The sequence below is a fragment of the Poecilia latipinna genome, unplaced genomic scaffold, assembly GCF_001443285.1.
Source record: "Poecilia latipinna isolate Pla-1442-1.1 unplaced genomic scaffold, P_latipinna-1.0 Scaffold339, whole genome shotgun sequence".
Classification (NCBI taxonomy): Eukaryota; Metazoa; Chordata; class Actinopteri; order Cyprinodontiformes; family Poeciliidae; genus Poecilia; species Poecilia latipinna.
The window spans coordinates 51,298-77,630 of record NW_015112955.1 but is presented as its reverse complement, the minus strand read 5'-3'; the positions used below and the strand labels follow the sequence as shown (position 1 = coordinate 77,630).

Genomic DNA, 26,333 nt, shown 5'->3' with positions numbered 1-26,333 from the left:
TCTACTCAGGTTTATGTTTTCCCAGTTTAGCTACCAGCTAAAAGCTACGAACATGTTTTAATGACCGCAGAAAAGCTGTTTTTTTGTTTGTTTCTTTGTTTTTTGAAATGTTGGTGCATGTTATAGCAACCGCTTAAGAGCCACAGTGGAGTTTTGCCAGTATTTCCCAGTGCCGCATAAGGACAATTAACATTTAACGGTATGTCAGTCAGCATATTAGTAAACTATTTAAATGTATAAGATGGTTTCCAAAAGCAGCTACTTCTGTTCCAGAAGTATTTTTTTTTATTTACAATGGCTTAATGTTGTTTTGACCAGTATTTGTTTGCTAATTAAGATTTGTTTGTTATGTGTCTGATTAGCCACTATTTAAGTTCGCCTAATGTCGTGTTTGTTAGGTAAGTTTGTGCTCGAGTTGAAGTGTGGGCCCAATTCATCATTTTTGAAAACATCTTTTGACTCTTTTATAATAAATTAAGAATCTTCTTTGAAACAGTTCAGTATCTCTATGGCTGGTTTGTCTAAATCCTTGACAGAGACTGATGGAAATGTTTATTTAACACCTTAAATACCTAGAAACTGATATGCCAAGACAAATTAGGGAAATTTTTTGGGGGGGGGAAAGGTTGACGCCATTTTTGTTATACATTTGATTTATTTCTTAATTAAAGGCTTTAACACTTGATAATGATTTATTACTGAACCACAGAATGTATGCAATTGAAAGCACATAATTTTGCAATATGTTTTTGAATTTATTGTTGTTTCCTGAAAAGTTACTCAGTCAAAATCCTGTCTTTGTTCTCCATAATCTAGCAGAAATGTTATTTCTGTTCCAGTCATTTTTTATCTGCCTACTCTCTCACCTATTGACAGCTCTCCTAGTGGAGCACCATGGGGAAGAGGTATTACTGTGACTACTGTGACCGGTCCTTTCAGGACAACATGCACAACAGGAAGAAACATCTAAATGGCGTTCAGCATCACAGAGCGAAGAAGGCCTGGTATGACCAATTCAGAGGTGAGATGAGGAGGAATTCCTGACATTTGTTTGATGTGCTTTTTCTTCCACTTATCTTTTTAGTTAACCCCTAAATGACAAACATTTGATCAGCGGACAATTACCTGAAAACAGATCCCACCAGGAAACACACCCACTAATATCCTGTCTTTCTGTTACCTTCTAAACTGCTGCCTCTATCAAGGAGTCTGCAGCACATTTTCATTTTTACAATCAGTGTTCATTACATGGAATTGATGAGTTAAATCAAAGTTTAACTATGCTAGTTTGAACATATTATTGAAAGACATCCAGAATGATAATAAGCAAGACCTATATATATATATGAGCTTTTATTTGGCGTCCCTAATATTGACATTTACAGTGCAAAGCTTGATAAGCAGTTGTAATTTACACATAACTATTTTCTAACCCTTACAGATTATGCTGCTGTTCTCCATGATGAGCAAATAAAGAAACCCTGCAGGAAGTTTCTCCAAAAAGGTGAAAAAAATAAATAAAAATCCCCCCCCCAAAAAATATAAAATTCTCCCCCAAAAATTATGAAATTTTACTATCAAATAATATATAATAAAATTATCACATTTTATTTCTTTGTTTTGCTTTTGCAAATTTTTTCTTTCTTTAGGAATATGTGATTTTGGCCCAAACTGCAGATTTTCTCACATGTCTGAAGAGGATCTGTTCAACTTAAAAAGACACATGCAAGGTAAGTAGAGGCCACAAGTTGGTGCTGTGTATCATGTGGTTTTTAGGTGTAGACATGAATCTGAGAAGTGACGGTTTCTTTTACATTAACACCAAAAAGATCTTAGACACGACAGACAATGTGGTTTTAATTTTTTTAAATGAAGGATTAACACAAAAACTAAAGAAATACTCAACATATACAAAGATATTAATGAAACACACATGTACAGTGTGTTCTAGGTTACATGAAGGTTGCGCGTAGAAAACCATTTAACTGCTGCATCTTAATGAATGTAATATTTCTTTATTTTAAGAGGAAAGACAACACAAAGAGGACTCTGAGGACAGAATCATCTCTGGGCGAAGTATAGAGGAATGGCTCTCGAAAAGGGAAAAGAAGCGAGCAGCTCTTGGTAGCAAAGGGTATGCACATTCCTTTTCACTTTAACACGTTGGACTACATGGTTTGCATGCCTAATTATTGGTCCTGTTCATTTTGAATTCAACCGTTTAATTATTTATCTCTGCAGAGACTCAAAAACCAAGGAGGACAATGAGGAGGATGAAGCAGAAAACGATATTCCTCAACAAATCTTCTCCATCCCTGACCTCCCACCCTCTCTGTTGCCTCCTCCTCCAGGTGGATGGAGAGTCAGCGCAAGCAGCGAGTGGTGCTGAAGGACATTCGTCCCAGGGCTCAAATCCCGATAACTGGATACGTGATGTCTTTAGAAGGACATTTATTTCAAAGAGATTGTTTCACATTTTTTGTTTGAGGATACGCTCATGTTTTCAGCTGCTATAAGATTCCTAAATATCTAACTTCAGATTAAAGGAAAAGGTTTGATCAAGAATCCAGCAGACATATTTGGAATCCACTGAAATACATCTGTTTGCTGATATTTACATTGCTGTAAGCAAAAGCAAAAAAATACAAGGAATTTTAAGTTATTGTGAAGACTAATAAAAGAAGAAAACAATTACAAAATATGTGTTGCTATTGAGAGGAACTGACTTCCTTCCACAGTTGAGAAACAGTCATGTTAGGTTAACAGGTGACCTCAGAAAAGATGGTTTATCATGTTGGTACAGAAAGTAGAAAAGTTTGACAAACAGTCTGCCGCTCATGTACTTTAACTTCTCAGTGGGTGTTGAGACAAGCTTTCTAAACTTCTTGCATATTTCTAACCTTTTGGTGGCTGAATTTGTAGAGTTAATTTAAATAGGCGGGTTTCCTGGCACAGCTCCAACTTAAAACCTGAACCAGAGACTCAGGGCTTTGGGATGGTTATTCCAGAAGCTTAATATTAGCCAACTTGATCTATTAGAAACTCATGTTTGGATGAGTCCAAGTTTGGTCATCTAGCTGTTGAAGTGTTTTTTGTTTTTTTTTCTTTCATTCTTCCATGTGTTGAAAGCATCATTATCACAGCATGATGCTTCCACCACCATACTTGGAAATTGCCGTTATTGTAGACAAATAATTCAGCTGTTTGCAATTGGTTTCTTCTTTTGAGCAGCTGGAAATTTCAGTCAAGCTTTAAGCCGTTTATTTTGAAGCCAATGGCGTTTTGTTTTCTTTTTGTGCCTTTTAATTAATGAGAGTGTCAAACTTGTTTCAACGTGAACAATGATATTGGTTATCAAACTTCAGAATAGGCTTGATCCTTTATGGCTCCTGAGTTTTTCAAGCACATCTCAACCAAATTTTTCTTCTAAGATTGGCAATTTGGTTCTGCTTCTGGTGATACCTCGTGTTTAGCTATGATTTATTGTTTGAGCGGATGATCTTGAAATATGCAGTTGTTTAAAAAAAAAAAAAGCCCCAAAAAACATTGCCAGTTATTTTTCAATCTACAATTCTTTCTATGAGCGAAGCTAATAACTGCAGTTTTATGTATTTTAAGGCTTTGCTGATGGTTGTACTTGTTATTTCATGCAACAGTGATCGATTATTGGCTAAAAATGGTTGAATATACAATATATGCAGAATTACACTGTTTTTCTAACCCCAGGTCTCATCCATTTTCCCAATTTTTACCATATTTTCCCTTCATAATTGAATCAATTGTCTTTCTGATTTGACAGCATGCAAATGTCCTCAATAAACCCTGCATCTCTGCAGCTTCCTCACCTTTATTTTTTTTAGTAGAGAGAGCGCTACAAGATTTTTATTATTGCACTTGTTTTTATTGGACTACATGCATCTTGACAACACTGACAATAGTGTATAAATTGATGCAGTGATCTTTACAGAGGCAAAAGAAAATAAAACAGCAGATTTATTTTTTTTACATTGTAAAATCATAGTTAATGTATCACAGTTGGATGGCACAATGCTTAGACCTAAAATAATTATTGTAGTTAGCTGTTCAGAAATCCTTGCAAAGTCTGAATCATTTTTGACCAAGTAGACTTAATATCTTTGTAGGAGTTTTTTGGACAGGCATTGCTTCAATGGAACATGGGTTTGTTTCTAGAATGACAAAATCCAGTTACAATCACAACAAATAGGACAACCTGTTAAAGTAATTCCGCTTATTAATACACCAACACATAAAACAGGACAATATTTGTTAGTACAGTGCATCATAGGACAATATTTGGCACAGTGACTGTATTTTTATAACCATACAACACTCATTTTACATGATATGTTCACATGAAGAGGTAAAGCAATGTCATATAAATCTGTGTGTTTTTTTTTTACACCAAACTGCTACATTGGATAAAATATATATTTTATTGCCAGAGTGATTCTCACCTACCCATGCTGTTCACTTCGTGGTAGAGCTTTGAGAAACTGAACTGACTTAAGAAATAAATAAGAATCGTTTAGTAAAATCTGAAGAAGACCTTAAAAGTTAACAAATCTTAAACGTTAATGCATGTGCATGGCCTCAATATACAGAACTTGCATCTGAATGTCCAGACACATCCATTTTTTTGTGCATTTTTTTATGTTTTTTATAAAACTTTATGCATATATCGATAACAAAATAACATCGATTTAATGTGTACCTCATCCAAGTATAAGAAAATATAATGATGTCATATAATTAAATAATATGTTGTCTAAGTACTCTATGTAAAAGCCAGAAAACAACGTTTCCCCCACCCATGATATGTTAAATTATTGTTCACAGCATACTGCAAAGAATTTAGTATTTTGATATTGTTTGCACATTGACAAAAATGACATTTACAAGAAAATGTCACATTTTTTTTGCAATTATCACTTAACAAATTGCATAATTATTTGAACATATACCTCAAAAATCTATACCACCCACGTACAACACACATTTATTTCTTGACATGCAAGTGTGTCGCATAGAATACATCATATTCATTTGCTATACATATTACAGGTAATACATGTCCTAAACACGATTCTATGTATTCTAAATGGGTCACTCTGCAGCTAAATTGTCTTTGCTGATGCTCATTTTGAAAGTGTGGCATAGATGCACAGATTTGAACTGTGCAAACTGGGATTTGAATGAACTGAAGGCAGGTTGTGAGCATAAAATCGCCTCTTGATTTGTGCGATGAATAAAGAGATCAACACTTTTCTGTGATGTGAAGTTTTAGCAGAACCCTCCAAACCTACTGGCATCCCACTTCAAGAGGTGTGAAAGGCCTTAAAGTAAATATTATTATTTTTTATTGCAGTATCATGATCTAACACTGAAAATCTTATAAAAATGTAGCTTTTTATTACGTATTCCCTGATGGGAATAATATCTCAAATTTGCTGCACCCCTTGCCACACCTCTGACAGTTCCCACGGATAGATCTGATGGAAACATGTATTAATTTATACTTATTCAATTGATCAGAATATCTGAGAACGTTATATTCTTTGGAATATAAGTATAACAAGCTCATTTGTCAACATAGGAAGTAGAAGATGACATGCCATTCAAGAAGATGTGTTTCATAAGTAAGTAAATAGTTGGAAGAAAAAAAAATAGCAACCAAAAGGCTTAAAACAACTGGAATTCTGACAAATAAAGTTCATGGGAAGGCAACCTGTTTGAAATACTGGACTGTTTTAAACAAAAATGTGGATTTCAGGAAGATAGTAGTGAAGAAAACATCCCTAAATAGATGTGAAAGTGGTTCACCAGACAGTAAACCAACCACGATCTCAGTGACCAGACTTACTGCAAAGCCTAGAAAACCTGTCGGCTGAACTGAACTGAATAGAGCACATGAAGAAACCACAACATCCGGAGGGTCTGGAGAGATTACACAAATATCACAAACGTCCTATAACTTTGTGATTGGGTATCGAAGACTAAGAAGCCATTACGTAAAACACACATCGTTCTAACTTAAATGGCATGTTTCCCCATTTTTCCAATACTAAGGATTACGTGTATCTTGGTAAGCTTTATGCCTGTGTCTGAAGTCATATTCAGAGTGATGGAAATGAAATCTACCTAGATATTTAGATTTGTAAGACAAAAATATATAAAAATATAAAACCAGGGATGCCAATAAATGTGAAGTGGAATCTGGGTTTACTGTAACCTAAAATGAAACAATATGTGGTTCACATTATTATTGCTTTATTACTATCATTGGTACTTGGTTATTTGGTGCATTCCAGATGGACGGATGCTTCACTACAGAACTGAAGGATTTTATGCACCACAGCTACTCTTACAGCACATGTTGTGCTCTTGAGCTCTAGAGTGTTATAAAGTTACATTCTGACTTCTGCTCTAATTTCTTTTCCAAACATGTTGGTGACACTAATCAGCCCTTGTAGTTCACTTCTCGTTTTCATCTTGGTAAGCTGTGAGAAGCGGTTTCTTACAACCACTCTGTGACATCATTTGATCCTTAACGTTGTAGAGAAAGGCTGTGAAAGCATCATTTCTACTATGATGTAAAACAGAAAACGAGAACATTTTTTATTTATTTTGGTTAATGATTTTCTTTTTCCCCCAACCTAGGATCCTTTTTAGTCCTGCTGGCAACATTAATTCACTTCATTCCTCTGCGGAGCATTTGATTTGCCGCAATGAGCATGACGCTGATGATGAATGCAATCGCGAAGGCACAAATCAGGCTTTTACGCACACATGTGTGTTTTTCCTGCTGCGTTGGGCTTGCTGTGAAGAGATTTAGGAAAAGAAAAACAACATTAGCGCATCACTCAGTCTTAACACAGCTTGAACATGTCAAAGAAGATAAAAAAAAACAAAGAGGAAATTGATTAAACATACTGTCAATATCTACGTGAGACTCTTGACTGTTCAGGTGGTTTTCCTCAGTCATGATGATGTTCTCAATGTCTTTCATGGTGAGATGGTCACGGAACGTGTCGTACAGGAGTCTTTTCAGCTCATCTACTGTCAGTTTTTGCATGTCGCACTGGGAACACAGAAAATAATTAGGAGGAGAAATTTCCCCTCCGCTCTCCCATCCCTGATCGCCAGCTTTGATCAGAAAAGACAAGCCTGAGACACTGTTCAAAAGACAAAGGAACTCAGTTCTGTCTTAGCTCTGTCTCAGATTCTTTCAAATTAACATTTTTTCACATCTTCCAGAGACAGCTGATGAAATTTTGTTTCTGGATCAAATGTGCTGCACGATTAAAAGGGGATTTTTGAAGTTAAAATTAAATTAAGCAAATTCCAGTATCAGAATGGCTGGCAGAAATTGCTGTAATAATTTGAATTTTGCAACGTGAGGACAGCAGCCTATACTCTAGTTGATTGAATTATTATCCCTTAAATTACTGGTGAGGTGACTGAGTCTACCTTCCAAAACACGGAGTCAAAGTCTGCGCCGTGGAACTTGTCAGGCATCCCAGCAGCAGAGAGCTTAGGACCAAGCAATGTGACAAATTCCTCAAAGCCAACCTGGCCGTCACCTGATGAAACAGACAGAAACTTGTCACGGCAGAGCTCATGTGTCAGACCGTACGCAGCAGAAAAACAGTGAGAGACGGACCATCCATGTCAAGTCTTTGGATGATAACCTCCAGCTCCACCTCGTTCGGCATGTAGCCCAGCGAGCGCATGGCCATTCCCAACTCCTGCTTTGAGATAAAGCCGTTCCCATCTCTGTCAAATACCTTGAAAGCCTCCCGAATCTCTGTGGAACAAACATATTCACACGGTGTTATTGGTTCATATTGGCTAGTTGTTGTTTTTCTTCCAGTCTTGTCATTCACGAGAGGACCCAAATTTGGGTCCTCTTGTGACAGGGGTGTCAAACTCCAGTCCTCAAGGGCCTCTGTCCTGCAACTTTTAGATGTGCCTCTGCTGCACCACACCTGAAAAGAATAATTAGGTCATTAGCAAGGCTCAGGAGAACCGATCTACACAGGGAGGAGGTAATTAAGCCATTTCATTCCATCTAAACGCTGCAGGACAGCGGCCCTTGAGGACTGGAGTTTGACACCCCTGTCATTGTGAATGACAACCTGTGAACAACAGGTTAAAGCCGTTTCAGTATATATGATGGGTAATAGATACAAACTGTTTAAGTTAGAAGTTTACAGCAGCTTTGCAGAGAATTTCAGGCAGGTAAGTTTGGTCACAATCTCCCTCACATGCTGTGTAGTTAAACTGAAAGTATTTTGAGAATTTACTTTGATCTCCAGTCCAGGCCAAAAGCAACTCTGTTGCTTTTCTAAGTTCCTTTAGCAGCTAGCTCTACAGCAGGGCAAACTGCACTTAAACTGAGGCAAGAAAAAGCTCTTGGGTTTTAGCAGTATTATTTTTGACTTCTAAAAGTGCTACTGTCCACAAAACATAATTGTTTATAGTAATAAATATCATCCAAATATTTTGCTCAAGAAACATGTAGAGATAAAACAGAATGAAGTGCTGATCAAAACGTCTTTTTGTCATTTGCTACATGTTTAATTTATTTTTTATTTTGGAGCTTTTTTTCGTTGCTATCCTCATTTAAAACTAGTCTTTTAGTATTCTAGCAAAAATAACAATTTATAAGCTTTTTGTTGGTGGCAGCTTTCTTGCTAATTACAGCTATTAAAGATTGTTTTGTCCACATTTATAAGCTGCACCTTCTGCACCACTTGTCACCATGACCAAACTAATACTGGCTGTAACAGGAAGCATTGAGAAGGTTTATTTGTTTCTAATTAGCTGTAAGCCTTCTAAATAAGCCAGCAAAATTTACATTTGGCTCCTCTCGCTCTGCGTCAAAGTATTCTGTTTGAAGTGGGAAAGAGCAGAGCTGTACATCAAAGGCATCGACCTTACTGGTTCGTATTGATGCAGGATCTCAAACAAACGGCCCGATTCAAATAGTCATTAAAAAATAAATAAATAAACAAATAAATAAAAGCAGAAATTGAATTCCAAAAAAATAAATGCTCTCACTCATGATTAAAAAAGCCAACATACATCCATTCTTGTTCCATAAGAGAAGAGAAGGCAGACACTGCTGATCAAATGTATTGATTACCTGGTCGCCGGAACGTGTGCATATATATCCAGGAGAATGTGTCGACACGATGTCAAGAAGGAAAGAAAACATCAATGAAGCAATTGTTGCTGCCCATGAATCTGGAAGGGATTATAGGGTAATATTTAAGCTATTTGAAAAGTGAACGCATTTAAAACTGATGTCAATCTTTGCAAAGATGCCAGGCTTGCTATAACGCATAGAAACGTGCTTGGTGAAAACAAACCAAATCAATGCTTCGGCTAGCACAGCAGTGGAAGGGTGAAGATTTAGGTCTCTTTGGCAGAATCTGGAGTAATAAACTCTGTAGTGTTCAAAAGTCAAACCTGAGGCCAGAACAGTTAGTCTGCAACAACCTTTTCTGGAAAAGGAAAGAGAAAAAAGGTGGTACGGCGGCCTAGTCAAACTCTTAAGCCTCCACCTGATTGAATTTGTGTTCCGATGTACAAAAGCAATGTTGTAAAGAGGAATGGTCCAAGATTACTCTGCAGCAATGTGAGACATTTGTAAAATCACATATACAAAGACTATTTCAAGTCACTCTGGTTATAGGTGGTGCTTTGTCTTTGATTGTACTGGAAATCAAGGAAATCATATATTTTCCATGTCTTTGTATTAAGAAAGTCAATAAACAGGCAATGGGCTGAAACAACTAAGAAATCTGATAGGAAGAACAGACAATAAAACTGAATTGATGCGTCAAATCTACTCCAGTCTAATGCATGAGTAATGTGGGCTTAGTCATTTTCTGCCATCAAGTTTCGAGATGACAATTACCTAAATGTTTGGACTTTTTCTTTTCTTTTTTTTTTTTGAGTATTGGTCCCAAAATAGACATTCATTAAACCGTGCCCAAGTTGAGTGCTTTTACAATAAATAGAGCTCATTTGCATGCGCATATGTAACTTTGCTAACATAATTTGCATGCAAGCGAAGAAACAGGAACAATTTATCTTGTGTGTGCATAAATCACTGGAACTTAGCAGACAGATTGAGGTGTACTGTACTGGTTTGAATTTATACACTGGAAAAAAAACAAACAATTTACTCGCAAACAGCGAGTAAATTGAGGTGCTTCTGGTCAAGCGACACACTCTTTACAGTACCTTGACACATCAGGCGCAACATATTTGTCTAAATTACAGCCAAGAGCGCTGCTTGAGTTTCCTTATCTTCCCGAAGCACCATCTGAGATTCAGTGTCGCGACCTCTGGTGCCAGCGTCAAATAATGAATTCACCCAACCAGCTGGGCAGCAGCCACACTATTGATGGATTTACTTGTGAAGAAGCATTTTGCAGAAGGACAAACAGATAGCAGTTTTTGGAAGGAAAATATACATGTGTTTATGTGCTTCAAGAAAGCATTTGCATTTAAATAACTGATAAGCTTCAGATGCAAATGTTTCTGTTGCATTAATGTAAATTTAACGGATTACAAAATATGAATGTTTAAATGAGTTTTACTTGAACAGAAATACTACCGTAGCAAAATGAAATTCAAAATCACAGCAAAAAGTAAGAGCATGAAACATTTTTAATGCGTCATTATAATTCCTTTAGCAGAAAAATAGAAACATAGCAAAGAACAAAAAAGTGGCAGATATTAAAAAGGGAGGTTTTATCTGAATCCATTCAACACACTCAGCTTTGATTGTGTCCTTCATCTGACAATCTGCATAACCTTGTAGTGCTACAAGCTTTCAGCAGCTCAATGATCTAAAGCCAAGGCCAGCTCACTTCTTCTGTATGGAATCACCGAGTTACAAAAAACTGCATCAGCATTTGCCCTAAAACTTAGCTCAAGGTCTAAATGGGAAAACAATTACTGTTCTATCCAGTGACGAACGGTTCAAACATACTAGAAGAAAGGATCATTAATAGTGTAGGACAAAACGAAAGAAATCATACCGTTAAGTTGTTCAGCTGTATTTGAAGTACTTAAAAACCAGCAGTGCACTGCTCACTTTGAAAGTACGGTAAAAAAATGAATAGAGAGCAAAATGTTGAAGCCTTGACAATGTTTTGCTGACACTCACAATCTAATTCTACGGGTTTTATATGTTAGGAAAATAACAAAAACATCTGTTTTTTTATATAAAAGTGATTAGTGGTGTGGTTGTGTCAGAGGAACCGTAGAAGCTACGTTTTAAACGGTGACATATCAGCAGAGGGTTGACAGGGCGTAACGACTGGTATAAAATGAGTGCCCTTAATCTTATGGCTGAAACTAAACTCCTCAACCAATAAAGTCAATTAGTGAGTTTCGGAAAGAGAAGGTCACATTTTTTCCCTCCGTGGTAAAAAAGAAAAAAAAAAATATATATATATATATATATATATATATATATATATATATATATATATATATATATACAGTCTGCTCCCATGTGTTCAGAAAACTGGGTGATGTTTAAAAAAGGATTCACTTGAATGGCAAAGTTTCTATAGCTGTGGTGTCATAGTTGAGCTTCTTTACTTTTAGTGGCAATTAAAGCATTCAGAGATTTTAAAAATTGGTATCAAATGATTACATTTATTTAAGAATATTCTGCAAGTGCTTTAATCTCTCCAACTAACATATAACACAGCAGCACTAACCTTTCTAAAATGTCCTATTGCTGATTGTTTCCTGGATTGTTTCATCTTGTCTGTGTTTATCTTGGAAACACTTTTTAGTTATTTTTATTTGACTGGATCTGTAACTCGAGAAAGATCGGAGAAACAAGGACACTTTATACTTTATATCCCTCAAGTATATTTCAATCACTTTGTTTCAAACACTATAAAAAAATAAATCTGGGCTAAAAGGTCTGCTGACCTTTCATTTGAACTCAAACCGAACATGAAGACCAACAGATCACAATGACCTTTCTCACCGTCCGATTAATGCTGCACGATGTTGAAGCTGAAAACATCAATCACAAGCTGGCTCACATTAAAAGTTGATGCCAAGATGCCAACTGCTGCAGACTAGCAGCTGCTGCAGACTGGCAGAGTGTAAGTCCTTCTGGCCCGAGGCAGAAGAAAAGTGACTGAAGCCCCAGCATATTGATTATTGGGGAAATCCCAGATTTTCAAGCCAGATGAAGAAGAGGATACTACACTTGAAGCTCTGCTGTTGTTGACAGGAATTAGGGCCAGGAGCCAAGAAAGAGAAGGGGAAGGTATGTAAATGTCCTGCGATTGGGCATCGAGATGCATTGAGGATTGTTGCCTCCGTATCTAGAAGCAGCCATCTTATCTTCTCTCTTAAACAAAAACACCAACGTAACTATTGGAGCAGTATGTCTGTATTCTTTGACTCATTTCTGTTCTCTCAAACACCAGCTGCTTGCAGCAGATGGCTGCTCACATGAGCCTGGTACTGCTGGAGGATTCTTCCTGCCAACAGGGGGTAGTTCCTCTCCACTGTCACCACATGCTTGCTCAGGATTAGGGATTGCCAGCGACTCGGTCCAGATAGCTTCGCTTTCCTTTCGATTATTGCATGATCAGCTGGAGTGGATTGTACTGCTTTATAATTGGGATCAAATTGGACTGTATATTGTTGTAATATTGATGTTTGCTAACAATTTTAGCTTGTTCCTGTCTATTTAAGTCAAAATGAAGATAGTTTTTTAGTTCCTAACTCAAAACAACCCCAAAAAGACCAACAAAAAAAAGTCCATTCATTGGGTAATTGAAGGCTTAAACCTAATTATTTCCTACAATTAAAATGCTCAGAAAAAGGCTATCAGGAAAAAGACGTATCAGCTATAAAACTGATCCCAGTGTTATCGCCACTGATTGTGCACCTTTTGTAACCACACTTTTCCTTCCTCTTAACTTTCCATCAATGTGCTCAGATACTACTGTCCGTAATTGGCTGACCTTTTAAAAAATGACATTTTTTGGCTTGTATCCTCCATGTTAAGGAGGTCAATGGCTGCTTATGGGACAACTCTCAAGTCAAAAGTCTACTCCACTGTCCTGTGACATATAACATGGTGACATTGTATTGTTTCTGCATTAGGAATGATTTTGCAATTGGTTGTACAGTTCTATCCTTGTCATGAGTATATCTGTGTCTGGTGGTTCTTGTGGTGGTTCTGGCTCCACTAGCAGTGCGAACCTTGATTTTGGTTAACAAGGCTCTGAAGGTTGGCGATATCCCTGCTGCTTGTGGAGCTTTTCCAGTCCACTTTATCCTTCCACTTACTTGGCTTTCTGTTAATGTGCTCAGATAGCACGCAGCTTTTAAACAACGACCTTTTCTAACTCAACCTCGGGATGTCAGTGATGGTCTGCTGGACAGCTGCCAAGTCAGCAGTTTTCCCACGATCGTGTAGGACACTGAATATGTTTTTCTGTGTCATCCATCCCTTTTATTTGTCCAAAGAAGTACTCAAATCCTCTGAGAAACTAAATCTTCCGTTTTCTGTAAGCTGTATTACACAGTGATTAAAATCAACAGAAATAAAGTACTCTATATTACAAACATTGTCGACTTTTGTGATTTGAATTACTGGCTTTCCTCTGCAGCGCAAACCGTGGAAATCCCTGCGGCAGCCGGTGACTTCTAAACAAACAACAAACATTATCCTTGAGGGAAGGCATCCACCAAGCATCGGGAATACCCCTCTGGGACTGTCCAGTTTGCCACATAAAACCCTCCTCACCTTCACCAACGATCATGACACTGAGCGATACCGTAATAGACTCGATTCAGCAGGAGGTAGATGAAGTCTCTGCTCCACAGGAACCCGGACTGAAGAGAACAACAGGCAGCACCTAAGCATTAAAAGTTACTCTCTCTGTACAAATACCCAGCAAAAAACTTTTCCGAATGTTTTACGTCAAATTCGTGCCAACTTTACGTGACTCCGAACTAGATTAGTAATGACATTATCTGTTCATTTTTCTAAACTGAACAGCAGATTAGAAAAAAAACCCCGAATAATTTCTCTCAGTTAATTGCGCTCAGTGAAGATCAAACAGGAACATTTGAGTCAGTCTTAGGAAGAAGAAAGACGTTCTTTAAAGAGATGAAAGAGATGTAAATTAAAACTTTTTTATTCCTAAATCAAAAAGGCATCCTTTCACATCCAGAGGTGATTTAAGTCACTTCACAAGAAGATTGTTTTCCCCTCTAAAAAGTTACATAATAAATATATTCAGTTGAAGATGAGTCAAAGGCTTGTCCTGACACCATATTTTCTGATTAGAACTGAGATGAGAACATGAGTCACAAATAAAAAGCAGCGACAGCAGAAACAACTCAACTAATGCTGCAAAAATGTGTCAAGATGCAATGACACCATATCCATGTAAATACGACTCTGGGAATGTTACAAAAATGTTTAAGCATTGCAAAGATTAAGATTAAATCAACAAAATAACAAGAAAATGTATTAAATAAAATACATTTATTAGCTGAAACAGCTCAAGTAGTAGATGACAAATCAAATTTCTTTTTTGAGGAGGGAGGTGGCATCTCTTCTGACTTTGCCAAATTGTCCAATACATTAATGAAGAGCTTTTTATATGATATTGCTGAAAGCTTTTTTTCCCCCTCAAAGTTGCTAATCAAAAATATCAAGATAATTTTCAAGTAAAATCTGTTAGCATCCGGGTAAAGATCTATAAAGGACTTTAAACGAATATGTTGTTTTTTTTTCTTTTTTGTTTTTCCAATTGTGTGATCCATTCTTAAATTTCAGCAAATTATTTCAATGGCAAAAAAAAAAAAAAAACCCTGAACAAATCCAAAAGTAGTACGATTTTTGTAATGCACGCCAACAATATTTTCCTGTTGTGCCGACAGGAACATAGATTTTTATAATATTTCATGAAGATGTTGATACAGTGAGATGTATGAAGAAACCATTTCTCGTTGCATAATTTATCCAGACCATCCAGAGTCCTGAACTCTCACAAGCTCTTCCCACAGGTTGTCTTTAGGGATTTAGGTGTCAGCACTGAGAGGAAGGTCAATTTGTTTCTGGTAAATAATTTCTGAGTTGATCTGGCTCTGTATTTCGGCCTGATGACATGTTATCTGCAGCTTCGTCAACATTTCCTGGTGTTTCAAATGATCCATGCTGCCATGCACTCTAAAAATGTTGCCAGGTTCTTTGGATGAGAAACAGGCCCGCAGCATCACAGAAGTACTCACCGCTAAGTACTTCTGTACTTAGCGGTGAGAGAGGAAATCTGTGTCATGTCATATTTATATCCCAGGGAAGCAGAAAGTAAAAAGAACATTTTAGATGTCAAAGCTGCTGTTAGAGGTAACAATAAGTGTTGCATTTGTTATTTTGTTACAGACAAATAATCCTTAACATGGGTATCCCCTCACTATCAATAGATACAGTAAATGCACTCAAATTAAAGGTGGGAAAACAACCAATTTGTCTCCATCTTTATGTAAAGTTATCTTTCAGTGGCCTAAACAAATAATGGCAGTAGAAATATTTAATTTGATAACTTCTGCTTTTTCCTCCACAAACTGACTGTAATTCCCTCCGACAATAACCAACTCATGCAGAGTTACTTGAAGGCAAGTGGTTGTGCTATGGAAAGCCTGCAGCTAAAGAAACCCCTGCTGTTTAAAAGTATTTGAATTGCCACCTGGTGCTCTCACTACACTCGAATTATGATTACAAGTCACACATTTCACATGTTGCTTTAGCTAATTATTTAGAGTTTTGTGAAGCTGTTTCTGTTTAGAATGAACGATGAGTCAGATTTGCTTTTTAAAATATATTTAGTTTCTTGTGCAGTGATTAATGTGTACAGGAAGAAGGTTTTCATTGTCAACAATGAGAAAACAGATTTAAAAAAAAACATTCTGTCCTGCTGAAAGGATGCTAATAAAAAGCCTGTTTGATGTCGGGTCAATATATGACCTCTTTTATGTGCCTCTCACATAGTCATAAGTTGGTATTTATGGGTTCCCAGAACTGCAGCTGTTGTTCAGTGCAGAAAGATCACAAACAGATTTTATTTGCTTGTCCAGCAGCCAGATATGTTTTTATGAGTTAAGTTCTGTCTCATGAATGAGAACCTGACTAAGAAAAGGAAAATAAATGGAGAGTTGGGACAAATGCGTCTGACAGTACAACAGAAATTTTACATCAAAATAAAATGCCACGGCATTCAATTTTTATACATCGCAGTTTTAAAAGCTCGTCGTTGTGCACTCAGTGAAATAAATCAGGCCTGACTCCTACAGCCAAACGAGAGCTGGTCAGGAAATCCCGCCAAAGGTTCAAATTCCCGTCAACATACATTAATACACAAAATGCGGTACATTCATCTGCTTCCAATTTTACTGCAAAGAAGCAGCGTTTGTCAGCACAAAAGAGGACAGCTTTGCATACAAAGTGGAAGACTGCGCTCCACTACAATGCTGTACGTCTGGGGGATTCTCCTGCTGGCTGCGAACTATAAATATTGCTCACATCCTCTGTCATCAATGCACCAAGGAGCGCTACAAGCTCACAGACGCCTCCTGGGCAGTAAATGCCGGGAAGTCACAACCGCTCAGCCATAAAACGACAGGCTTATCTGTGTCAACACGTGCGGTAGTTAACATGTCTGCCTGTTCAATGCAGGTTATTGATTTTAGTGCCTAGGATCCAGTGGGGATTCTTTATCTTTACTGTCACGTCATAATTTCGGCTTGCTCTTTTTCGTCAAATTGCCGCGACAAATTTCTGCGGGACTGTGTCGAAATGGAATAAATTGCAGAATATTCCTGAAGAGTTAATCACGGCAGGATTTGCGAAATGTGTTTTATGGCTCAAACGTTAAAACATTAAAAGAAAAAATCATCATACAGTAACGTAACATACAGATGTGAGGGTTTATTTCTCTTTTATCACCACACATTGACTGAAATATCACGGCTATATTTAGTTTCCCCAAATGGTCGTTTATAATGGCTTTAGATCCAGCTTTTAATATAGTCCTCGTTAAACGGGGAGACACTTGGCAAAGAACGATGTCCACTTTAAGCACACTCCATCAAGAGGAAATTATCCCAAATAAATGTGACATAATAACAAAATGAACATCATTTAGTTCCCATAAAAATCCTGAATGTTTCAAGAAGTTTAATTAAAGGTCTCTTCATATACAGAGAGTGCTCATCCAAAACACTTCATAGGTCAAACAGCATAGCTTAGAGTTAAAAAAAATCCTAAGCATCTGGAAAATGTTAGACATAAATCCCGATCAGTTTTCATGCTTGTCCCGCCCAATAAATGGCAGCGTCTGATCCAAAAGAACGACAAATTCTAAATCGGCGTTGACCTGTTTTGTAAGAAAACTAATTCTGGATGGGGTTACAATATTTTTAAAATAACAAACAGTTGCATTGATGTCCTATAGTTAAATCCCAACAAGTGAAACACAAACTGATTCTGTGTAACAAAGTGGCACTTTCAACATTCACTAATGTTTAGTGTGACATACGTTGACGTTTTGGGTGACACAGTAGATCAGAGCATCAGAATAACAGTGGTCATCAGATATAAAGCTACAATGTCTGTCATGATCCTTGGAGGGCATTTTTTGCACTTTGTATTTTTGACTTTTCGTACGTTTGACTTGTTTTATTATGATAGTTTTCTTCTCTGCTGTGTTTTAATTACTTCCTGTGTGTCTTCTCGTAACCGAGATCTTTTTTGTTAGTTTTGTTCTTGATTTCTTATCCACTCTTGTGTTTGGTCAAGCTGTCAAATGTATTATTTCATCTTCTGTTCTCTTTAACATCCTGTTTTCCTTATAGCTGCAGCCTGTGGTTCATTGATTCTTGTTCGATTTACATCAAGTGATTACTACCACAGTATACAGGAAACCGATTTCCATGAATTCCTTGTCAGATCCTCTTCTCAGATTCGCGATCCTTGATTCTGTGAGCTTATTTCATTTGAGTTACAACAGAACTTGAATTACAGGCAGACCTGGCTCTGAAGAGCACTTTTAAATCCCTTGGTAAGGTCTATTAAGTCTGGCAGCGCGTGTCTCATTTCTCAATATTTCTAGGATTTCCTCTTTATCACTGGGAAAATCGCTGCATGATTCTTCTCTTTATGTGTTCATGTTTAAGCTGGAGATGTTGCCATCACTAATTCCTTTTTCAGTTGTCATTTTGTACTGCATTGACGTTGCTCTTGGGTGCTTTAAACAAAACTTGTGACTCAGTTCTTGCCTGTGAGGTGTTCACTTTCAAACTTTTCAACATATTTTTTCACGTGATACAAATATAATCAAGTTTATAGAGTCAAGTGTCTTAACAATTTAAAAAAAAAAGAAAAAAAAAAGACATATCAGGGTTTCTGATAGGGGCATAAAGTGCAGAAGGTGAGAGAAAAGGGCCTGAAGCCGCGGCGCTGACCTGACCCACTCAGGTAACCATCTGCTCAGACAGTGTCCCCTGGAAACAGCAGACCCATTAGGCGCCGTAAGCACTTCATCTGCCTCCTTAAATCTCTCCAAGTGAAGACAATATCCTCTCCCATCAGGTCATTACATTAGTCTAATCCTCACTGCTGTCACTGACGTGTTTGTTACGGTTCTGCCGGAAAATGTGGAAGCAGCACTCAAGCTGGTAGTCAATTTATTACACCTAGGATTGGTATTCATATAAAACGCCAGGTTTGAATAGAACAAAGGCCATGAGATGCCAGATATAATGAGCTAATCTTTGTGGATATGGTTTAAATAGAATAGTCACCCATGTTTTATTCATTTCAACAATTCAAATTAGGCATTAAAACGTATAATAAATAATTCTGTGCTGTGGCCCTCTTTTTTAATAAGTAATTTCTTCCAGTTATTTTTACGCAATTCGACTTTTTTGTTTCCACCCAGAATCTTTTGAAAAGTAAGCATCACACGGGGATTAAGGTTAATTCCTGCTTGTTTCCAGGACCAGTTTTTATTGGTCCGTTTCTCAACAGTTTATGAGTTGATTTGAGGCAGGGTTGAGAAATTTCTACATCCTTCTCGTTTTTCAATGTTCTGTCAGCTTTGTGCACTCTCCACCAGTATCAGTGGGAGTTAAACTGTCCCTCAGCATGACGCTGCCACCTCCATGTTTGGCAGATGTTGGAGTGAAAAACTTCACTTTGAGCCCTTCGAACATTCTCCGTGTTATTATATCCAAATAACTCAACATTTGCCTCATGTCTTACTGGGGGCTACTCTGCTTCTCCATGTGGGCAGCTATAAACATTAGTTGACCCTGAAGGTGGAAAATGTTTTTTTTCTTGGTATCAGTACGCTTACACTTAAAACATGCTTCGTTGTTCTTCCAGCATCGTCTGGGGTTTACGACGCAGTCAATAAATTACTGAAAAGTCAATTTTTTTTCAGGAACTTGATCCCTAAGCAAAACGCATCTTAAAAGCAATCAATCTTCACAAGATATTTTTAATCTGATAAAAATCTGCCTCATCAGAACATGTATTATAATTTATTGAATATGACTGTGTACATTGTTATAAGGCACCTTAACCAATTTCCTTTCGCTGAGGGGCAGTTTGGGTGTGATGATTATAGTCTGGTATCCAAACCAGTTCTGGCTTCAGAACTGGTTTTGGAAGAGACGAAGGAGGCTAAATTTAAAGCCCTGACATCAGGTCTAAAGGAAATTAATGAACTATGCTTAAAAGCTGGTTCTGTGCCAGGAAAGCAGCAGATCAAGTGAATGCTAATCTTTGTGCTCAAATATTCAGCCACATTGATGCTTGTTGGTATATCTACAATGAGGATAGGAAGATTTTGAATAAACTTGTCACAGTATATGCATTTGTTTGAGTGTAAGCGTATAACTTTGAGTGAATTGGATAAAATCCCAAATTAATCAAACTTTAAAAAAAGAAAAAAAGTTGTTTGTTTGTAGTTTAATCACCCAAAACTACTTAATGTTGTTGTGTTTTTGAATTTGTTGAAGTGGTTTGCACCTCAGGGCCACCGTATTAATCTAACTGAAAACCTTAATCTGATTGAAAACTTATTCTATTCTGCTTGAAAACTGAGTCCGTATGATAAGAAGACAGGTTAAATGTCCAGCCAACAGTATGACAAAGACCCATAGATGGCTTTTATTTGCTGTATTCAGAGAGGAAATGTAAAGAAAGAGAAGAGAGGACGAACAGCCTCCATATTGCCTGGTTGTCTGCTCCTCCACACCAAGTGCTGCCCTGTAATTCTTGTCATAAAAATCCCCATAGTTGAATGTTTTATAATTAGAAAGATTATTTTCTAGCATAGTAAAAATGTCACGCGTCAAAAGGGAGACACCGCTGACTCTTCTTTAGTTAGTAAACATTTATTCAGCTGCACAAAAAGTGACAGCTGTGGTATTTTCAAGTTGTGAACCAGCCTGCACTGCTGTCAGAAGGTGGAGTAACACGTGTGCCAAACACAGGACTCACAGGAGGCAGCCTAGAGGGAAACCAAACACCTTTAATTAACAGCTCGATAGAAAACCCCCAAAAAGGATTCGGGGCAGTAAATTTCAAGTCAACAGGTGTCCTGACCGATTAAACAGTCACGAACCAAACGGAGGAATTGCCACAATGAGCTGCTGGGGAGCAAAGCAGGAAGAAAGAATAACAGAAAGAAATTAGCAATTTGAATTTCATTAGAAGAAGTGTACGTATGGAGAACTAAACAAAGGAACAGAACACAAAAACAAACAAGAACACAGAATGTAAAGGAGCAATAACATTATCAACAAAATCCAGAGGTATTTGTTCTGCTTATCCAGCCAAAGTTCCTGGATCCACACATGCATGAGGAGAGCATGCAAAGTTCTTGCAGGTCAGGAGGTTTATGCTGCAAGGTAGCAATACTAGCAACCAGATAAATAATAATATTAAAGAACCGTGTCAAATGATGTTAATTTCCACCAATTCATTAAGTGGAATTTGCGCTTTGAATAAACTGAATTCGACTTAAACTCACTCTCTTCCCTTCCGTACCAGTTAAGCTTAATGTTTATTTGTTCAAATGCAGCAGACCTGGCCCACGCATATTTTTCTCATTTATTTCAGGTGTCCTTCTGCTTCAGCCTGACGGCATTAATTTGTGGGATCTGCTGTTTGAAAATAATGTACAGACTACATGACTTACTGCTGGCTCACTACTGTCATTTTTCTAAAATGAATCTCTCGGAAGTTGTTTATCTGAGGCACTTTATTTCATACGCTGACCATTGTGCAACACTTCTCTTTGCACAGGATGCAAGGTCCCTCTGTCCTTGTGCTGTGTTTGTCAGTGTGGGCTTTATTTTCCACGTGTCCCTGCCACAATGTCACCGAGAGAAATTCCCGCTGATTTAATCACATATCACTGTCTGTGTATAAATTATTCATTTTGTAAAAACAAATATATATACATTTAGATGATGCAAGATGAAGCACTGCAATGATGATTTTTAACACGGAAAAAATTACCAGCGCAGCATGATTGAAAGAGTTAAATTAACGAGAGTTTTTATTTGCCATCTATCAGTGTGCTGTAATCAGGTTTGGGGATGTGGAGCCAACTGGGTGAATCTAAATATGCTAAATCTGACTAGGAACATCGACCAAAACCTTCCACGGGTAGAGCAGCTCCCCTAAATATGATTAGAGGAGTGTAATTACATGAGATGAGCAATCAGTGAGCTTCTATGTGGCGTTAATTACAGATTTTGTGGATAAACTGGTATTTACGTGCTGATTATTTTAGATCTTTCTCGTAGAAAGTTGGAGTTTTTCTTGGGAAAACACAGGACCGCAGCGCTGACAACATTCATTTAGACACTCCTGCTGCAGTGTGTGTGAAGGTGGTGCAGGAGAGGCATTAAAGGGCAGATGGGAGCTTGCAGATCCATGCCCACAGACGGGTCCTGGACCTGTTAGACAGCGGAGAAAAAACACTGAAACCTGCTAGTTTCACTCAACTACGACGAGTGAGGTTCCCTGTAATAAGCAGAAAATTGCTGTTTACGAAGCAAAGTTAATCTACCTGAGTGTTTCGTGCTCAGTGAATATTTTCTGGGTAAATAAATTAAGGTTTAATTGGCCTGCCTGATTGTTCTGCATATTTAATGACTCTATGTTACCAAAAAAAAAAAGAAAAAGAAAAGAAAAAAAGCTTTGTCCTCACAAAAGGCATGTCACAGTTGATCTAAATTCCTGCTTGTCCATAAATCCAATCATTTAATTAAATTGATGTCCTCACCGGAGAGTGTGGATTTTCAATGTCAAAACGGGTTCAAAGCAAGGACATGCTGTTATGTGTGGGCAACCTACAGACAAAAGAAGAAGATGAGGAAGGGAAGGAATGGGGGGGAAAATAAACTATGTGATATCTAATCTTATCGTGTGAATCTCTTTATTGCAGTCTGCCTGGCTTTGTTCCTATTCTCTGCTTTCTCCTTCTGAGAGCCACTTGGCAAAACAAAACCACCGTTCCTAACAGAGATGCACCTGGGTTACATTTGCTCCTATAAAGCTTCTACTACTTTATAGAATAGTTTAAGAAACATGTGACTTTGCTGGTCTTTTTAAAAATTCAGAGTTGCAATTCAAAAGTCCCCCACATTTTTCCCCCTAAAAGGTGTGCTGCTTTTACCCTGGAGGAAAATATTGATATTATTCAAAGGCATAACGAACCAGACCTCTTTCTGGTCCCCCAGGTTTGTCACTTGGATTAAACCCAAACCACTTACAACCATGCAGGATACAATTAAGATGTTGCCCCCCCAGACAAATCAATTCTCGTAAGTTGAATAAATGTTCTATTGATTTATCCGGTTTTGTGATAGTTAAAGAGCTAATTGTGCATCTGGGGAAAATGATTCTGAGCTCAAGGGATGCAATTTCTCAGTCCTGCCTTGAAAATGTGCACAATTCTTTAAATCCACCTTCTGTTTCTTCTGTCTTTAATCCTCCACACTTTGTGCACAATAAGATTTTTTTTTTTTTTTTTCTTGTTGGGTTAAAAGGAAGAAGCGCACAGCGAGAGGAGCTCTCCGGAGTCCTGAAAAAGCTGCATGAATTCAGGCACCCCCCAACTCTCGAATCTCACAACAACAGGTTGCAACCACCAAACACTTCCACAATCAATTAAGCAAAATGCGCCAAAGCTCACCTTCCACCTCGTCCTCGGGCAGGTGAACAGGGGTCCGGTAGGAGAGGACATCTGGGATAGTGCAAAGCCCCTTGTACATGAACCTGGTGGTCACGGCGCGCACTGGCATTTCTGCGAGGGGAAAGCAACAACCGTGTCGCGATCTTCATAGAGCCTCGCTCTCCGGAGTTTTGACAGACCGTCGGCTACAGTCCCTGATATTTTCGGGAAAATATCAAGCGGGTGACGATTGGGGAAAATCACGCTGCGCAAAGTTCACCTTCACGGCGCGTTTTTATGTTGGATAATAACGGCGAAAATCGGGGCGTGTATCAAAAAGGCAGACTGTGAATTGGCCTTTGGGTTCAATGCATAGCCTGGCTTCAGCTTTCCGAAAGACAACTGTAAAACAAAGACCGCTTGACAGAAATGGCACGTAAAACTTTTAGCCTGTTGAGCTCAGCTCTGTCTGTGTTCTTGTGTCGACCCGCCAGACGGTAATCTAAAAATCCAATACAACAAAAATAGAACGGAATGCATTTAATTTTTCTCTCTCTCTCTCTCGTTGGAGTTTAAGCAAACAATAATAAAACTGGGAAATGAAAATCGCTACAAAATGAATCCAGCCATGGGTCTTCCTGGTTCCTATTTCGCCTCTTGTTCTTTCGGTCTGTTCCTGGCAGAATCCAGTTCACTTTTCTCCCCCCATTTCGGCATCTTGACAAAAGACGAGAAATGAAAATGCACAAAATAAATAAATAAATAAATAAAAATCGATGACAGAGTGTGCGCTTCTGTAAAAGCAGATGGAGCAGCAGCAGCAGCAGCACAGGAAGCGATAGCGTTGATTTTTACCCCAGTAAACGAGGCTGGAATGAAATCTTTGTCATCTAATCCTGTTTGTTTCCCCGCGGAGAGCAGTTTCAAGGGAATCCTGGGTGACCCCCGCTCATCTGATCCAGACACGCTGCATGTGGCGGCGATCTCTCTCTCTCTCTCTCTCTCTCCCCAGCCGTCTGCTCCATCCACATGTAGTCCTAATGAAGCGTGCACTCTTTCACACTGCCGCTCCTCCTCTCAAGTCACCGCCTAGAATGACATTATCTGGTTTTTCTCCGCACACTCCTCCAATTTGCGGAGGTTAAATCGGCGCAATACATGCGTAGCGCACCGCAAGCGTGCTGATGTTTTGCAACAGGTGAAGCTCGACTTACTCGGTTTGCAAACGAGTAAACCGGTCAAAAAGGAGAAGATACACTAATCCTCATTCAATATGTTTCCACAAACTCCAGTTGATTAGGGACAACATAAATTAAGCATGTAGTTGCAAATAAACATGCATGCAGACACGCAAGAAGGGAAAATGTTAATGGGAGCTCATGGGAAACTCTGTGCTCTAGAAAATGATCATCCTTTAGTCTTGCTATCCAAAACTCTCCCATCATGAGGAACTCAAAATGCTTGAACTTCAGGTAAAGGAGCATCTCAACAAACTGTAACAACATTCAAAGGTTTCTCCACTAAACACGATGAAAAATATATTTTTCATCATATGCAGAGGGATGAATATATCTACATTGTTGCCAGATTTGTTATAGCAGTTAATGGAAACTCAAAATTCAAGTCCTCAGGGATAACAAAACAAAACAATAGAAAGTTGTTTAATTTTAATTCCATTAAAAAACCCCACTTTATTTATTCAATTTAGTTGATGAATTATTAAGGAAGACCTGTTTCCTTTTATAGCTGCCTTTTCTGCATTGTTGGGTCTTGTGTCTCTAATCTTCCTCTTGATAATACCCAATAAATCCTTAATGGTGTTGTGGTGTGAGCAGGTGCCAAGTCCTGCTGCAAAGTGAAATCAGAGTCCCCATAAAGCTCGTCAGCAGTGGGGAAGCATAATGTGTTTGGCAGGTTGTTTAACAACGGTGATTCATTGACACCATTTTTATCTTACTCATGTCTCAAATCCACATTCATGGTTTAAACAAAGGACATTGATGATTCCTACATACTGTTTTTACTGATTTTTAGTAAGATTTTACTGAAACAGCTTCTTGACCACTTTCAAATAATCCACTCTTTCTGCTTTCTGTCCTGGCTGTGCTCAAATATCTCTCAGATATATCTCGAAATCCATTTTCTGAAAATTTTGATGTAAATGTTTACGTCTTTAATGCTAAACGAACGTCTGCTCAGACGCTTTGTCCTTTTTCTGTCGCCACAACATTATCCTGTGGTTTATTTGTGGAAATCGTATTGAGCTGTCAGTCCAGCCTTTTATTGCCCACTTTTCGGTAGTTTTGTCCTCCTTCACCGACCCACTTGCGTCACTTGCTTGGTGGGGGGGTTTAAATTAAAATCTCCAGACCGCCCCATGCTGGCTTGAAATGCTTTGCTTGTCTTATACCATCTCTTTCCTCCATAATCACCACCGACCAACCAACCCAGCCTTTTCTCTGTCCTGCATACTGAAATCATCTCCTTGATTCATGCAGGCTACATCTCGTGAAGAAACACACATTCTAAGAGGTTTCCCTATTATTTTATAGCCTCTGTTTTTTTTTTTTCTTTTTAATTTTATTTTAAAATATCATTTGTGATGGGTCCAGTTCAAAGCCTTCACTGTTTTTAGAATAAAACAGCCTTCGGTCGTTGATTAGAAACTTAGAATAGGAAAGCAAGCCTGAGTCTGTTTAGTCACAACATCCTCTGTCACCTAAGCAGTTTGTTCCTTTTAAGTTGTATTTTGTTGCTCTGAGACTCAAGACTTTAGGGGAGATGCACCAGGCAACAAAACAGTCTATTATTGACCCCTTATGGACCGTAATCTGCATGATGTAAACTAAACGATTAAGTGTGGCAAAGATTGAAACTGTAAAGGCCTGTGTCCCCCCCACCCCCCGTCTCCTTCTAGCCTGGTGGCAAAAATATGAAACCAGTTTCAGTCCTATCATTTAACACCACAGAGGTGCTACATGTCATACAGAAGCAGTCCTATCACCACTGCAGATCAAAAAGTCTAAATCAAATCAGGTCTTACTGTTGTACTGT

The 26,333-nt window shown here is 38.1% G+C and overlaps 2 protein-coding genes across 2 annotated transcripts; one reads left to right on the top strand and one right to left on the bottom strand.

The window, feature by feature from the left end:
* The first annotated feature begins 2 nt into the window (after positions 1-2).
* zmat5 (zinc finger, matrin-type 5) lies at positions 3-3,835 on the top strand. Its single transcript, XM_015035567.1, has 6 exons — positions 3-199; positions 877-1,021; positions 1,442-1,504; positions 1,650-1,730; positions 2,026-2,134; positions 2,242-3,835. Exons 2-6 carry the CDS (start codon positions 895-897, stop codon positions 2,387-2,389), a joined length of 528 nt encoding a protein of 175 aa, XP_014891053.1. The 5' UTR covers positions 3-199; positions 877-894; the 3' UTR covers positions 2,390-3,835.
* A 145-nt stretch (positions 3,836-3,980) lies between these two features.
* Positions 3,981-24,370, bottom strand: cabp7b (calcium binding protein 7b). The gene is made up of 5 exons (XM_015035566.1): positions 23,301-24,370; positions 7,682-7,825; positions 7,489-7,601; positions 6,952-7,099; positions 3,981-6,837 (listed from the first exon to the last, which is right to left on the bottom strand). Exons 1-5 carry the CDS (start codon positions 23,407-23,409, stop codon positions 6,710-6,712), a joined length of 642 nt encoding a protein of 213 aa, XP_014891052.1. The 5' UTR covers positions 23,410-24,370; the 3' UTR covers positions 3,981-6,709.
* Positions 24,371-26,333: the final 1,963 nt, after the last annotated feature.

Bases quoted from the DNA above. Each gene is read 5' to 3' on its own strand.
- zmat5 (XM_015035567.1), top strand. From the start codon at position 895: ATGGGGAAGAGGTATTACTGTGACTACTGTGACCGGTCCTTTCAGGAC. The intron at 1,022-1,441 runs GTGAGATGAGGA...TAACCCTTACAG, and splicing joins CTGGTATGACCAATTCAGAG to ATTATGCTGCTGTTCTCCAT. The intron at 1,731-2,025 runs GTAAGTAGAGGC...CTTTATTTTAAG, and splicing joins CTTAAAAAGACACATGCAAG to AGGAAAGACAACACAAAGAG.
- cabp7b (XM_015035566.1), bottom strand. From the start codon at position 23,409: ATGCCAGTGCGCGCCGTGACCACCAGGTTCATGTACAAGGGGCTTTGC. The intron at 7,826-23,300 runs GTGAGCTTTGGC...TTTGTTCCACAG, and splicing joins GCCCGAGGACGAGGTGGAAG to AGATTCGGGAGGCTTTCAAG. The intron at 7,602-7,681 runs GTCCGTCTCTCA...CTGTTTCATCAG, and splicing joins CCAAAGACTTGACATGGATG to GTGACGGCCAGGTTGGCTTT.